General features: G+C 34.7%; 2 protein-coding genes across 6 annotated transcripts in view; one reads left to right on the top strand and one right to left on the bottom strand.

Annotated features, from left to right (window-relative positions):
• The window catches only part of LOC100642498 (teneurin-m), a 653003-nt gene that overhangs the window by 126635 nt on the left and 512879 nt on the right, over positions 1 to 13489 (top strand). The window lies entirely within an intron of this gene.
• Positions 3542 to 8405, bottom strand: LOC100642377 (sialin-like). Its single transcript, XM_003399168.4, has 6 exons — positions 7996 to 8405; positions 7034 to 7322; positions 5951 to 6536; positions 4692 to 4824; positions 4256 to 4497; positions 3542 to 3880 (listed from the first exon to the last, which is right to left on the bottom strand). Exons 1-6 carry the CDS (start codon positions 7997 to 7999, stop codon positions 3761 to 3763), a joined length of 1374 nt encoding a protein of 457 aa, XP_003399216.2. The 5' UTR covers positions 8000 to 8405; the 3' UTR covers positions 3542 to 3760.

Here is a 13489-nt window from a genome sequence, read left to right as displayed (position 1 = left end):
AGCAGATGTGCTTCAGGAAATTAGCAGCTCTTATTGTGTTTAGTGGTTAGAGGAAGAATATATTTTTTTGTGTTTATATCGAGTTTATTGTCGTAAGAATAGGGAGTATGATGGTATCTCTCATTCTCGTTACTTTGTTTTGTATTATGTTTGATTGATGGTTGTGTACCATGCTTTATCGATCACAAGAGATAAACGTGATAAGTCCACTTTTCTAGAGTTTTCTGATTTCAACGCTAGCGAGTAATTCGTTGAATCCAAAGAAAAGTAAAAGATATAAGAAATTAAAAAATAGTTGATAAGTTTGCGAAATGTTGTAAATGACGATTTTGCTATTGATTCTTTTGAAATATTCACGAGTTAAAAAATCAAATTAAACGTGTCTCTTCCATCTTAACAACTACCGTTTTGAATTCAATATTATCAATATTCTTATTAATAATTATAAAGATTAAAGGATATATTTGACTTTATTCATTATAAACTTAAAACTCTAGGGACATTTTAGAAGGCGTAAGGTGAAGGTTGTATTACGTATGCACAATTAGGAACGCAAGGTCGGCTGTGAATGAACCCATACTTTTCGACACCTTGAACCTCAAGCCAGGCGTTCGTGCCGCAACCTTCCCCTAGGAACCTTCGAGAGACACATTCGCAGCCAGACCGCACCGTTATTACCAGCGATAAATCGCCACGTTTAATAAGAGTTCGCATGACGTTCCAGACGGAAGCCAAAGACGCCGGCATCGCAGCTAACGTCAACCAACGGCCAAAGAGAGTCGCGATATCAACTTGACGCGAGAACAATGCAATATCAACCATCCACGATAGTTTGTTCCTACGATTGTAAGACCAGTTTTAGGAGCATTTTCTGTTGATTTACTTTATCATAGATAAAGGAAAGTATTAGGTCATCCCATAAGTTCGTTCCGTTTTTCGAGCGGTTATATATGTTAAGATTGTTTACATACCTTTCAGTTTCATGAAAAAATGTAATCCCCCTCTCGTTGTGCACCTTCTTCCTATTTTTCATGTGCATTGGTCACTTATCGCCGTATGTTTATAAATCGACACATGAAATGTATACACAAAAGTCGGCACGAAATTATGGGATGATCTAATAGATAAAAAAATGTTACTTCACGCTTAGAAGTTGACTTAGAAATTTGAATAGACAAAAGGAATTAGTATTTCGTTCATAAAATTCCTAATAATACAATAAATTCCTATTATAAACGCTATTATTGAACATAGTCCTCTTTGAAGTACGATATAAAAGCTTTTTTCCAAAAATGATTTATACACACACATTACGATAACAGATCGTACGGATTTGTATTCACTGGAAAAAATAATAAACAGCAATTCTGAATTACAGGAAGGCTTCGTTTGTCTCGTATAGTGAACGCAGCTGCGAATCCTCAACACAGGAAGCGTTATGCTTTGTGGAGCTGCGCTAGATTAACAATTCTTGGCGTTTCAGTGTCGCTTTAGATGCGTTGACGCTACTTCAGGCTAGCTTCAAGGCTCGACTGTAACGAGCTTCAGGATTGATTAACCGTGGCGTCGAGCGACGCGCGAGCAACTCTACTTCTGCCAAGTCTGGGCAAACGAGTCGACGTCTCGATCCCCTGGCGAAGGATCAGCGGAGCCTTAATTACGCTTGATTAATAGCTTCTTCGACGGATTGTCGGCTGACGGAGACGGCTGTTTAACGGAGGTCTACCATAATTTTTCGGTGAGACTGTTCCCTCGGCTAATTTTCGGTACACCGCTTAAAATAAAACGTCACGAAGTGGTTAGTCTACTCGATTGATGGGACAGAATCACGACGATACGTTTTCGTCTTTTAAAGTGTCCCCTTTGATTGATTGCCTGGTTTTTCCCTTTGTTACGGGAAGATTGCCTTTTATCTAACTTTGATTAAATTTTCGATACAATGCGCTGGAATTTTTTGATCGACAGATAGAATTTCGTTGTTATCCTGTTGATATCCGTTGACCCCGAGGTATTCCTAATCGAATTCCATCATTTTGTGGCGCTCATTATTATTTTATAGGAACAATAGAATAATCCTGATACGTCGTGCAAAATAATGTAGTTTCGGTAATTGGATAAATCCAACTAATAGTTACGTTTCAATCTTTGCATTGGAAAGATGTAAAGATCTCAGGCAGATATTCGGAAACAAACGATGTTGTGGCAAGTTTAATCGACCGTGAGAGGCGTTCTTTAATGTTTTTAGCGACTAATAAACGGATTTATTCTGTGGATTTATTCTACGTCGTCTAGAGAATACAACAGTTACTCGAACATCTAAGAAATCGAGCCAATATTATTCACAGACATTCTCTCTCTGTTTCTCTTCGTTAATTGTTGTTAAAAGCAGATATATTGTTCTCGTCTTTTATATTAATTTTACGCTAAAAATATTTTCAAGACCATAATAGTCTTGTTATTTATAAAACCAAATAGTTTAGCATTACCTGCGAAGCATTTTCCGCTTATGTCTCGATGAACGAAGCGGTAATTGGCAACAGGCCACAAAGCAACCTGAAACTCGCGAATACAGCGATTCGTTCAATTTCCGCGACTCAAAATTTTCATGAAATTTCCAGGGACGAGACGACCGCACTCTTTTCTCGAGCGGTGGTCTTTGATATCTTGCTGGTACAGGAAACGTTTCAAAGGAGAGGGGAAATGACTTAGCTGTAATCTTCCGTTTTTCAACTGCGAAGCTCGTCGAAACGGCCGGCTATAGCACCGAAATAGATTACAAACGTAATATTTCAGCCGCCATAAATATTCTCCGTTAAAGTTGCCAGAGCTTTTCACTCTCGGTGCTCTTTCGTTGGATCTCTTGGATGTTTCTTTCTAAGCAGAGGGCAAGAGAGGGGAAGGGAGTCTTTCGCGGAGTGCTGGTCGCCAACGCCGCGATCTAATTGGGATAAGACGGATTTTTGTACCAGGTGGTCCTTAATTGGTCGACCATCATTACGGGTGGTCTCGCGGTTCTAATTACTGTAGTCCACGTTGCGTAGACCTTTATACGCTTCTGCATACCAACTCTAGAAAGATTTTCGCGAATATAGAATTATTTATAACGACCGTCACCATTTCGTTGATACTCTATTGCTTGTGTGCCATTGTTTCGAGTTACTTTATTCGAGCGTTTGGTATTTTACTTTTAAATTTATGAAGAATCGACTTTTGATTTATTATCGAGATTATTAGAAATATAGTTTGAGTGTTTAGATGCAGCATTTATTTTCTGGAATTATCACACTATAAATTTACGTTACGTATTAAGAGACTCAGTAATAGTAGTTTACAATAAAGTTTACGATTCGCTATTATGTGTATCATTTTCATGTAGATCATCTTTTTATTATTTGAATAAAGTGGTTTCTATCTGATCTATAAGTTGGAAAGAAAAGAATCCCAGAATGTCATAGAAAAAATATTTGTATACTTCTAAAATACATTATAGAAAGTTTCTTAAAATATTTTAAAACAATTTGCTTTTGTTATATTTGAAGTACCTATTAACCACACACTTTTAATAGAATAAACGTTTATTGTTATTATTTATATTTAAAAAACGTGTATAAAAATTTAACAATAATCTACATAAAACATGAAAGTTCTAGTTTAATTCGCAATTTATAAATCTTGCAGATCTTTCCGTTTACGAATAACAGGCCAAAGTTTAACAATAGTAATAACAGTGAAACATGTTTATGACTAGTCATCACCATTGTTATGGCGGTTGGTTCCATGGTTGAATCTTCGCCGATCCAAAGATCATGAATACAACAAACGCAGACGTTTGAGCAATAATATTAATCCAGAAGACATACCTCCACTTTACCATAGTGTGCTACATTATTAATATAATACGTGAGATCAATAAGAATAAAAAGAGAGAGTTCAAAAAATTCACGATGATTACACAGTGAACTTGAAAGAGAAAATAGTACAAAATTAATTGTTTTATTCGAGAAGTAATGCTGTTAAATTAAATTTGACAAAGAAATTAGTCAAAGTGTTAGAAGATAATATTTATATATAACGAACGTTCGAATGATTCTCGATTGTATTTTAAGTACTCTTTCCTTTTTCCTTCACTGATTACTAGGCTGTGAATATTTATGCTCCTATCGATGCATTTCTCATCACATTTAAACGTTTCTTTATTTGTTTACGATCAAATAACTTCTTCTATATAGAAAAGTAAATTCTATGTTCATCTTACCCCAGTTTCCATAAGCGCGCCAACCAAAGCAGGCAGAATAAATGCAGAAATTGTCCCTGGAGTATTTGTAATGCCCATTAAGATTCCAGCATAGTTTGGTGCCAAATCATTGTGATTGGTGAGATGTCCAACAAAAATTGCACCGCAGAATACTATGCTCAGTATTAATAATATTGTGGACCCTACGCGGTTGCAGCCGAGATAAGCGATTATAATAAGACATAAACTCGGTGGGATACAACCTGCAACGTTAACGAATAATTGGAAACTCATAGGTTGACATATATTACATATAGTTTGACGTATTTATCATATTTAAAGCAAAAATGAGATCATTCGTGTTATTATGAATACCTTTCACCTAAACTTGTAAATGAAAAGAATTTATAAGATTGAGATATATTATATCGAATATAAATGATATAACGAAACTTACTTATAAATACTGCGAGTTTTCGACCACCTGTCTGTCTCCAATAATTCTTTTGTCTGCCCCAGTCCAATAATTTACCAAGCAATGGGTTCATTATTGCATTTATCAGATATGGAGAGCAGCTCAGGGAAGCATTCTACGCAAATAAATAAATACGTTGACGACAGAATGATTCAAAACTGTACATATAATTTACTTTATCATTTATGTAGCATCATTATATATTATTTCTTAATTATGTATATCGCTTTTGTATTATGTTTCGAAATTCGATGACGAATATAAAGTTTTATTCGTTGTTGTAAATGCTTTGCTCAAAGAATATGGAAACAAAAATTCAAATGAATTTTATAAAACGAATTAGTAACTTAAAAGTTATTGTACAAATTAAAGAAGTAATAATGTAGCAATTATTCTTCTAACAACAGAAACAATATTTTAGCTGAGATATTTTAATAAATAATAAATAATAATAAATATATGTGTCTTATAGTACCTCCTAGCTAATTTAAGTAACTCTACCATTGGGTTATTCGAATCACTTCCTCGTTTTTGGTATTTTTTGTTTTCTGGATCTAAAGTATACACGATATTTTCGCATTTTTCTGTTATTGTATTAAGGACTAATGGAGTCTCAGAATATATAACAAGTTTGATCATTCCATGTAAAAGATCAAAATTGAGTTTCAAGTTTAGGTGACAAATAATCCTATCTTATTATACAGGGTGTCGCTACTTTTTTCCGCATAACTTTTCTAGCAAATCTTACGAGTAACAGTAAGAAAAATATTTCATATCAACATACATAAAAATACTCTGTCAAAGAAGTATAACAGAAATTCGAAATTATAATTGGCTGCATTTACTTGCATTAGCTCTATTTCAAAGCGCCGTCTGTTCTTATAAATACAGGCTCGATATTTTGTCAAAAATTGAATTTATTACATTGCGAATTTCACGTCAATTTTCTTTCATACTGTTGAAGTCGTAAGTTCCTTGAGCTAATTCCTCACATGTATCGACGACTTCAAGTATCAAACGTAGCTTGTGTAAACAGATCAGATAAATATCTCCAATCTGTTCTTATGCTATATTGAACGAAAATCAATATTTCGTTGTTACTTTGATTTTTTATTATAATTTTCTAACAAAGCATTTTTGATCCTACGTTTTTTTCTTTTTTTCTTACTTTTACTCGTAGAATCTTCTGGCAAAGTTATACCGAGAAAAGATGGACATCCTGTATATTATTATCAACTTACCGATTTTATATCGAACCTGAGTATCTTGTTCATATACAGAGGCAGTTGTGTGAGTAAAAAATACCAACAGAAGTTCCCAAAAGTATTCGTATAAATCAGTGCCCAAAAGGGTACCGACGTGAAGATGGCTTTCCATGGAACGTCCATGTGTGCAGATTCAAGGCCTCTGTGCCCATAAGAGGTCACAATGAGTTGTCTTTCCTTTTCAGAAATGTACTTTTGCGTTTCTGGATTGTCAGCGAAAAACCAATAGAACAGGGCACACCAGATCAGTGGCAGTGTACCGTGAATGTAGAAAACTGCCTCCCATCCGAACCAGTCGAGTATCAGGCCAGAACTCAAGATGGAGATCACGGTACCAAGCGATGTTCCAGCGTAGATGATGGCGAACCATGTGCTTTTTTCTTCGTAAACAACCCATTTGCCAACGAGGACGTTCACCACAGGTAGATGCGCTGCGCTCACTAGGCCCGTCAAGAATCTCACAATATAAAGGATCAGTAGCACGTTGGCTGCTACTGGCACCAACAACGTCAAAAATGCGTTCCCTAACACGCATATCAACAGCACGTTCTTCGTATTGAAGCTGAAATATTTCGTCGTCGATTCGAACGATTAAAAGATTAAAAATTTGACAGTTTTGAGAATTGGAGAATTTATAAATTCGAAAGTTTGACAATGCGTGAGTCTGAAGAACAAGTCATGACGAATATAAATCTAAAGTAATCTAAATCACTGTACTGATTATGACAGTAGTAGTACATACATATATAATACGTATATAGGTAGAATATGTTGAGGAGATACTTAGATATCGAATATCTTGATAGGAAGATATTTATCACATAGAATTTAAAAACATTACTTTGGTATTACACCATTTGATAAAAGATAATTCTAGTTTCATGAACGATCATTACTATTATTATAACTGCTAGCTACAATATCTCCCTTATCTCATTAAATAATCTCAGTCGACAGATTTTTGATAAGGAGACTTAAACTTATTTTCATACACAAAGATATTCCATAGGAGACTTATATTTCTGAATTAAAAAAAGGTTAATTTTAAGTTTCACTTACCGATCCGCGAAATATCCGCAAGGAAACATACCCGTGAGGTAACCAGCGAAATAAATGCTAACGACCAAGCCCTGCTCCGTTGTCGACCACTCAAAAGGACCATCTATATCGACTCCCGAAACGTCTTCGTCGCCAAAATCGCATTCATAAATTACATCGCCTGGACTACTTGAATGCTTTTTAGATTTCACCATGCCAACGATAGCTGTCGCGATGTTGACCTTCAATCCATAGATGATCATGTTCGCGATGCAAAGCATTATAGCGAACAAAAACCTTACGATGTCCGCTATCGTAGTAAAGCACAAAAATCATAAATATTTCTCGTCAAAATTCCTGAGAGATGTATGATAAAGATTCATGTCAAGTTAATGTTTGTGCGTTCATCATTTCCAAGGAAATGTTTATTTTTTGCTATGATATTTAAATTAAAATATTCGCTGTTACGAAGCATGTGGTACTCGCCACTTAAAATAAAATTACAATATTACAATAGAATATATATTTTTAAGTAACAAAATGTTTCTGTTTTAAGTAACATTCCAACGCACCGTTCATAGCATTTTTCTTTCTTCCTTCAAAATCATTTGGTTAAAGCGCACAAGGATAAAGACGCGACAGATGCGTTAGCAGCAACGAACGTGTTAAACAGAAAGTAAATGTACACTAACTATTATTCAAAAGTATTTATTTGGGCATTTTCTTATTCTTGATGCAATGATTCTTGGCAAAATTTACAATAACAAAATTGATACTTATAAACGTTATAAATGTTTTGTTGTTTCATAAATTTTTCTTCATTCTATAAGCATTTAGTTTCTAAGCTACGGATAAGATAAGAAATATAAACCTAAAACCATTGAGACTAAAAAATTGTGACTAATGTAATATGACTAGTTGTGATTAATAGAAAATTCGCGTGTTAAGATCATGAAATAATTAAAATAAAAATGATAGCTCACGCATGTTTGTGTCCCTGCTTCAAGCTTGGAGATTTCAAACTTTTTACTCTTTTTGCTTCGTTACGTTGACAATCATCACAGCTCGATTCTACGTACGTCTTCGTGCAGTGTCTCTTGTCAGTTCTTGTCTCTTTTCGCATCGATCCGATCGCAAAAGTCGTTCTTTCTCTGCATTCGACGGCTCGACGACGACTATCGAATTATCGTTAACGACGCAGTCGATCGAAGTATACTAGATTTCTCGTTCTCCGGATATCTTCTTCGACACGACGCGTCGAGACGAGATTACGCGTGACACCGTGTGGTTCTGAACCGCGTGTGTCGCTTGTTTCCAAAATCGATGTGGATTTCGAGTGTCGATTCCGTTATCGCGCAATTACCACTCACTTTTCCTCTTAGTTGCATTATATCATTCGTTGGTAATGCGGTTTTTCTCGGAGATGTAATTGTAGCAATGGAACTTTAGAAGTCACAGTAGAAGTTTCATCGAAGAGAAGTAGGAAGTTTTATGGATAAATGATAATGTAGTCATATACTTCTGACACTGTGAAGGAAAAGATTTTTTCACGTATGTATTCAAGGAAAACCATCTCGTTTATCAGAAAAGCAATACATCGTAGATCATTTTTAAAAATTGCCAAAGTTTTATATTAGTAGGCAAATTAAATGCACGATTTTTCCAAACGCATATAATAAAATACTTTGAAATTGCCAATTGATGGCTATAAATATGTGACGAGATGGTAGAAACATAATATTAAGAAATTGTTTCTTTTTTATTTCATCTTCCTGCTCGAGGAGGAAGTTATAACGCATCTAAAAAAAAATTTAATTGGAACGACTTTGATCAGACTAATAAACGTATATCTTTTCCAAATTTGACGAATTACGAATAAAGCTGTTACTCCCCCAAAATAGTATCCATTTCTCATTGTATTTAATCATAAAATACAGAAAATAATTCTATGAATTATAGTTATTAACATGACTAATCTGACATCATAAATCTGATTGTTTTCAGGAAGTTAAACGTGTCTACAATTGAAATTCCCACGACACGTGCATGTTTATTCGATACTTATGACGAATTATCCGCTGATAGGAATCGCTAATGTCACTAGATTCATAGAGAATGCGGTGGAAATGTAACGTATATAGTAGAAACATTCAACAGGTTGATGTCGCACAATAAAAACTTTTAAGCGGTCGATACTTCTTTAAACATCGCAACCGACGTTAAATAAGAACGATGTTGCCACCAGCTAAAACAAGGTCACAGCAATGAAATCCTCCGAACACATAATTTACCAACTGAGCAAAGATTCCACTCTGAACAAATGATATATATTGTGCAATTTATAGATTATTGGCGTCCCTGAATTTTATTATGTCTGCTTTCAAGATCGTAGATGAAAAATGATTGTGTAACTTTTTAGTCCTCTTTCATGTAAATCAGGAAACATTATGGATGCTCTGGATAGAAAATATTATTTTATATTTTAATTGTTTCTCCTTGATACGTAAAATATTGTTCTTTGTGAAAAATCGGTGAAATTCTTTCAACGTTCTCTACTTCTTTCTCCATTTCCTTTTAATTGTAGAGAAAATATTGATAACACATTGATAATGCATTGATAATAGAGAAACAAAGAAACTCCACGCTTTTTCTTATCAACTCACTAGTATCATTAATTACTAAATTATTGCGCACATCCTTCTTAGTATCGTGTATGTGTTTCTAAATATATTAATATTTAACTTTTTCACTTCTTGTGCAAAAAGAATTAATTTATTTGTGGTAAAAGACCAGTAATTTGTATCATTAAAAAACACCTTGATATCTGCGGAACTTTATCATCTACTTTATCTATACGATATTTGCTAACTTCGTTTTATAGCTGTTGAATTTCGGCTACCAGTCTATTACATAATGGCAGCGAGTAGTATTACTATCTACTACTAATTACTCGTAGTATTTACTATCTAACGAGCCTCCTATAACTGTTTTCCTGAACAAAAGGCCATTGACACAAAGTACTGATAAATTAGTCCATAGCCTAGTGATACATAACCAATCTACTGAGATAATGCGCGAACATGCATTGATTGTACAACGTCACGGTTGTCAGTGCTCTTACGTAACTTATTGACAAAGTCAAATTTCTATTACGTTTCATTTGTAATAAAAGAATCGGAAATATTTACGCATAGTTTTAGACATTCCATTAAGGAAATAGAAATTAGGTGTTTGTTTTTTCTATTAATTCGTTGAACGAATCATTCTTTAATTATTTTTAGAATTATGAAATTGGATATTAATAAAGTAGAATCAATTTCAGATATGTTAATTTTTATTTTTCCAATTGTAAATATAATATTATTGATTTTCAATAGAAATAAGAAGACAGAATTAAAGAGTAGAGACTCTATAAATAGAGAAGTTATTATTTCAAAGCATTTTAAAATTGTAACAAGTATGCGCATTCTATTTCGAATACTCTATATATTTTTCCATGTTATACAAGTATTGTATACGTCAACTTCGCGTGAATACATACAAATTTGTACTTTTGTAATAAATATTGGATTTTGCTTTTATTATTCCTTATATAAAATTCTTCATTATTTATATCTGAATGTTATTTAATTAAATTCAAATCGTATTTGCTCGAATTATCGTAACGTGAAAATGTGAAGCTAAAAACTGTGACCGATAGATTTACATAAAACATAGAACATAAAATATTAAATATTTTAAATCCAAATTAATGCTAACCTCGATTTACAAAGATTATTAAATCAAGTATCTAATCAGTATCTGGCAAATTGTTAATGTCGCTGTTCTGATACGGAAAGTTCAAATGGAACTCATTGGATTTTACATTTATCATGTTGCATTTGCACGCTATTTAATTATTTTATTCGGGAGAATAGAATTAGATTTGAAACATTTCATGGTTCGCATTCTATTATCACATAGCGATCATCTACAGTCAATCACAATAATGTATGTACACTTGTAGAATTATTATCTGCTTTATGAAAAGAAACTAAAACCACGTTTTATCATAAAACACATTTATGAACATAATAAAACAAAAAATTCGGAAAATTTGATTCCAGAAGAATTGCTGGAACCAATCTTATTGTTGTAACTAGAATGCGGTTCTTAATGCATTTATCGGAAATTTGAAGACGCAAAAATTCACAGAATATAGACAGAATGTAAAAATATGTAAAATATTTAAAGTATAATACTCCTAATAATATTTATCAGGTACAACAAGTATCTGCTTAAATGTGTAAGCATTTCTCTTACCTTTTTAATTACGTCCATAAAAATATGAATTTGCAGAAATATCCTCAGCTTAATTACAGTATCTCAAACGTATGATAGTTTATATATATCATATCAATTACGTATCTTGTTCAAACATAGACGAAATTTCCTGCTGCGCCCTTCTACACACAAATCATTCTTCCCCGGCATCGATCCCAGGAAATTTTACCTGTTCCATTCATGCGTGCCGCTCGTCTACTGCTCGGCTTGACACATGTTTGACAAACGTGCACCTGTAACGACCAACAACAGGCCGATCGATACACCGGAGACTTCCTTTAAACGTCGGCTCCTTTCACGTCGCGATGCAAACGACAGCCGTAACGAAATGTTTCGTAGGAACGGGAACAGGAAGGATAGGGGTGATTACGACGACAGCTTACCGAGACGGATGGCGCACCCGAGGTCGCATAATATACATATGCTTCCGTTCATCAGTATTAGCAGGCTTAGAGAAAGTGCGTTTAACCTCAGAAATGTTTAGAAATCTATTAAACCTTTTAACAATTATTATCAGATTTGAAACTTACGCAACGCAGAACTAAGATCATAGAATCGAGAAGAATTGAATAAAATTCACGTATTCAACGTTATAATCGTATGTTATATATGAGCAAAAAGTGTGCTAACACGTATGAACGATAGCGTAGTCACAAACTTACGTAAGCCATTCCTAAGATTAAGAAAATTTAACAAACGTCTCTTGTACCTAGAAACAGTTTGACTTTGTATCGCCTTGCGTTACTTTCGCGGTAGGTGGTCCGAGAGTGTCGGCAAAGAACGTCAAGAGAGCATCACGCTTGTTAGCAGAACGAACTTCCAGCAGCTAATTGGTATTCCTCCGGCGGGAAGTGTCAGCCTTTGACTGATTCTATTTCGAGTAGGTTGCGGTCTTTTCAAGCTGCTCGGTGTGTTTACATTCTGGAGGGAATCGTAAGACAGCAAAGTGGCTGACCAACGTTGACCGAACACAATGCAGCATCTCGAGGGCCTTGAATCTTCTCAGACCGGTTCCATCCGAGGATTTTCAAGCGTTTCTCCTTCTAATCGGTCACCAGGCATCGTTGTCCTGACGCCTCTGAGAGTTCTTCGTGCCCGTGAGCTGTCGAGAAACGGGTTGCCTCTTCTTATAAAACGCACCATCTTCATTCTTTCATTCTTTCTTTATTTCTTTCTTTCGTCTGCTATACTAGCTAGCCTTCATTCTTCTCTCTGCCGCAGAAGCGTGATGGCACATTCATTTTTAACGTGTCGAGGCTTCGCATTTTCTCGAGTGGATTTCACGTTTCTCCGGCATATTCTGCGTACGGATATACGCGACCGTTCACCTCGTCTCCAATGCAACGCATACGTAGCACTCGTGGGGACAAACACAAGGAGATACTATCTCTGACTATCGAATTAAGAAAAGAAGAGAATCCACTTTTAACAATGGAAATATATCGTATATACACATAGTGCGTTAAATGCGTCTTTGTTTGTGCAAATTATTATCATTAGACAGGTGTATTGTGAAATGGCATTCCTTTGAAACTTAAATTTCCTCGATAACGGCTCCGATATCGAAATTATCACCAGCAAATTATTAAGATCTTCAAGAATTACTTTACACTAAAAGAAGGATTCATAAACTGTAATAAAACTATAAAAAGATTTCGTATACTCAACATTAAAATAAATCGTCAATTAATGTCGCGTTTGAATATTGACTATTCGAATTCTAAAATTGACGACTCTTATAAATCTGAAATACATTGATCAATAAGAACGAGTACATTGGTCGATGTAAAAATTGCTTCTATTAAATGTATATTTTAAATAAACTACCAGAAGTTAAAGCTTCATAGTATAGAACGTATGATATATACAGAATCTAATACTTGGATACTATCAATTCCACTGACAATCTGATAGATACATTTGATCCAAGCAATAAACCAATCCATTGGAAGAAGTTCAAGAAAGACAGAAAGGACGCCACACGTTCAGTCTATTACAGGAGCATCGGTGACTGTTTGTCATTCTAACACCGTTGATCCGCACCTTTCGTCGGTTCCTGAAGGAATTTCCTCGAGTGGCTCGCATGAGCATGTGGATGACGCCGGTGGAATAGTATATGCTCTCGATGACACGGAAGGTGAATTTGGACACCGA

This window comes from Bombus terrestris, chromosome 11 (genome assembly GCF_910591885.1).
Source record: "Bombus terrestris chromosome 11, iyBomTerr1.2, whole genome shotgun sequence".
Taxonomy (NCBI): Eukaryota; Metazoa; Arthropoda; class Insecta; order Hymenoptera; family Apidae; genus Bombus; species Bombus terrestris.
Note: the sequence above shows the minus strand (reverse complement) of the source record. Positions and strands in the feature narration are given on the sequence as shown.

Coding starts and splice junctions, on each gene's coding strand:
- LOC100642377 (XM_003399168.4), bottom strand. Junction 6,537..7,033: donor TGCGGATATTTCGCGGATCG/GTAAGTGAAACT, acceptor GAAATATTTCAG/CTTCAATACGAAGAACGTGC. Junction 4,825..5,950: donor TCAGGTTCGATATAAAATCG/GTAAGTTGATAA, acceptor TTATTTGCGTAG/AATGCTTCCCTGAGCTGCTC.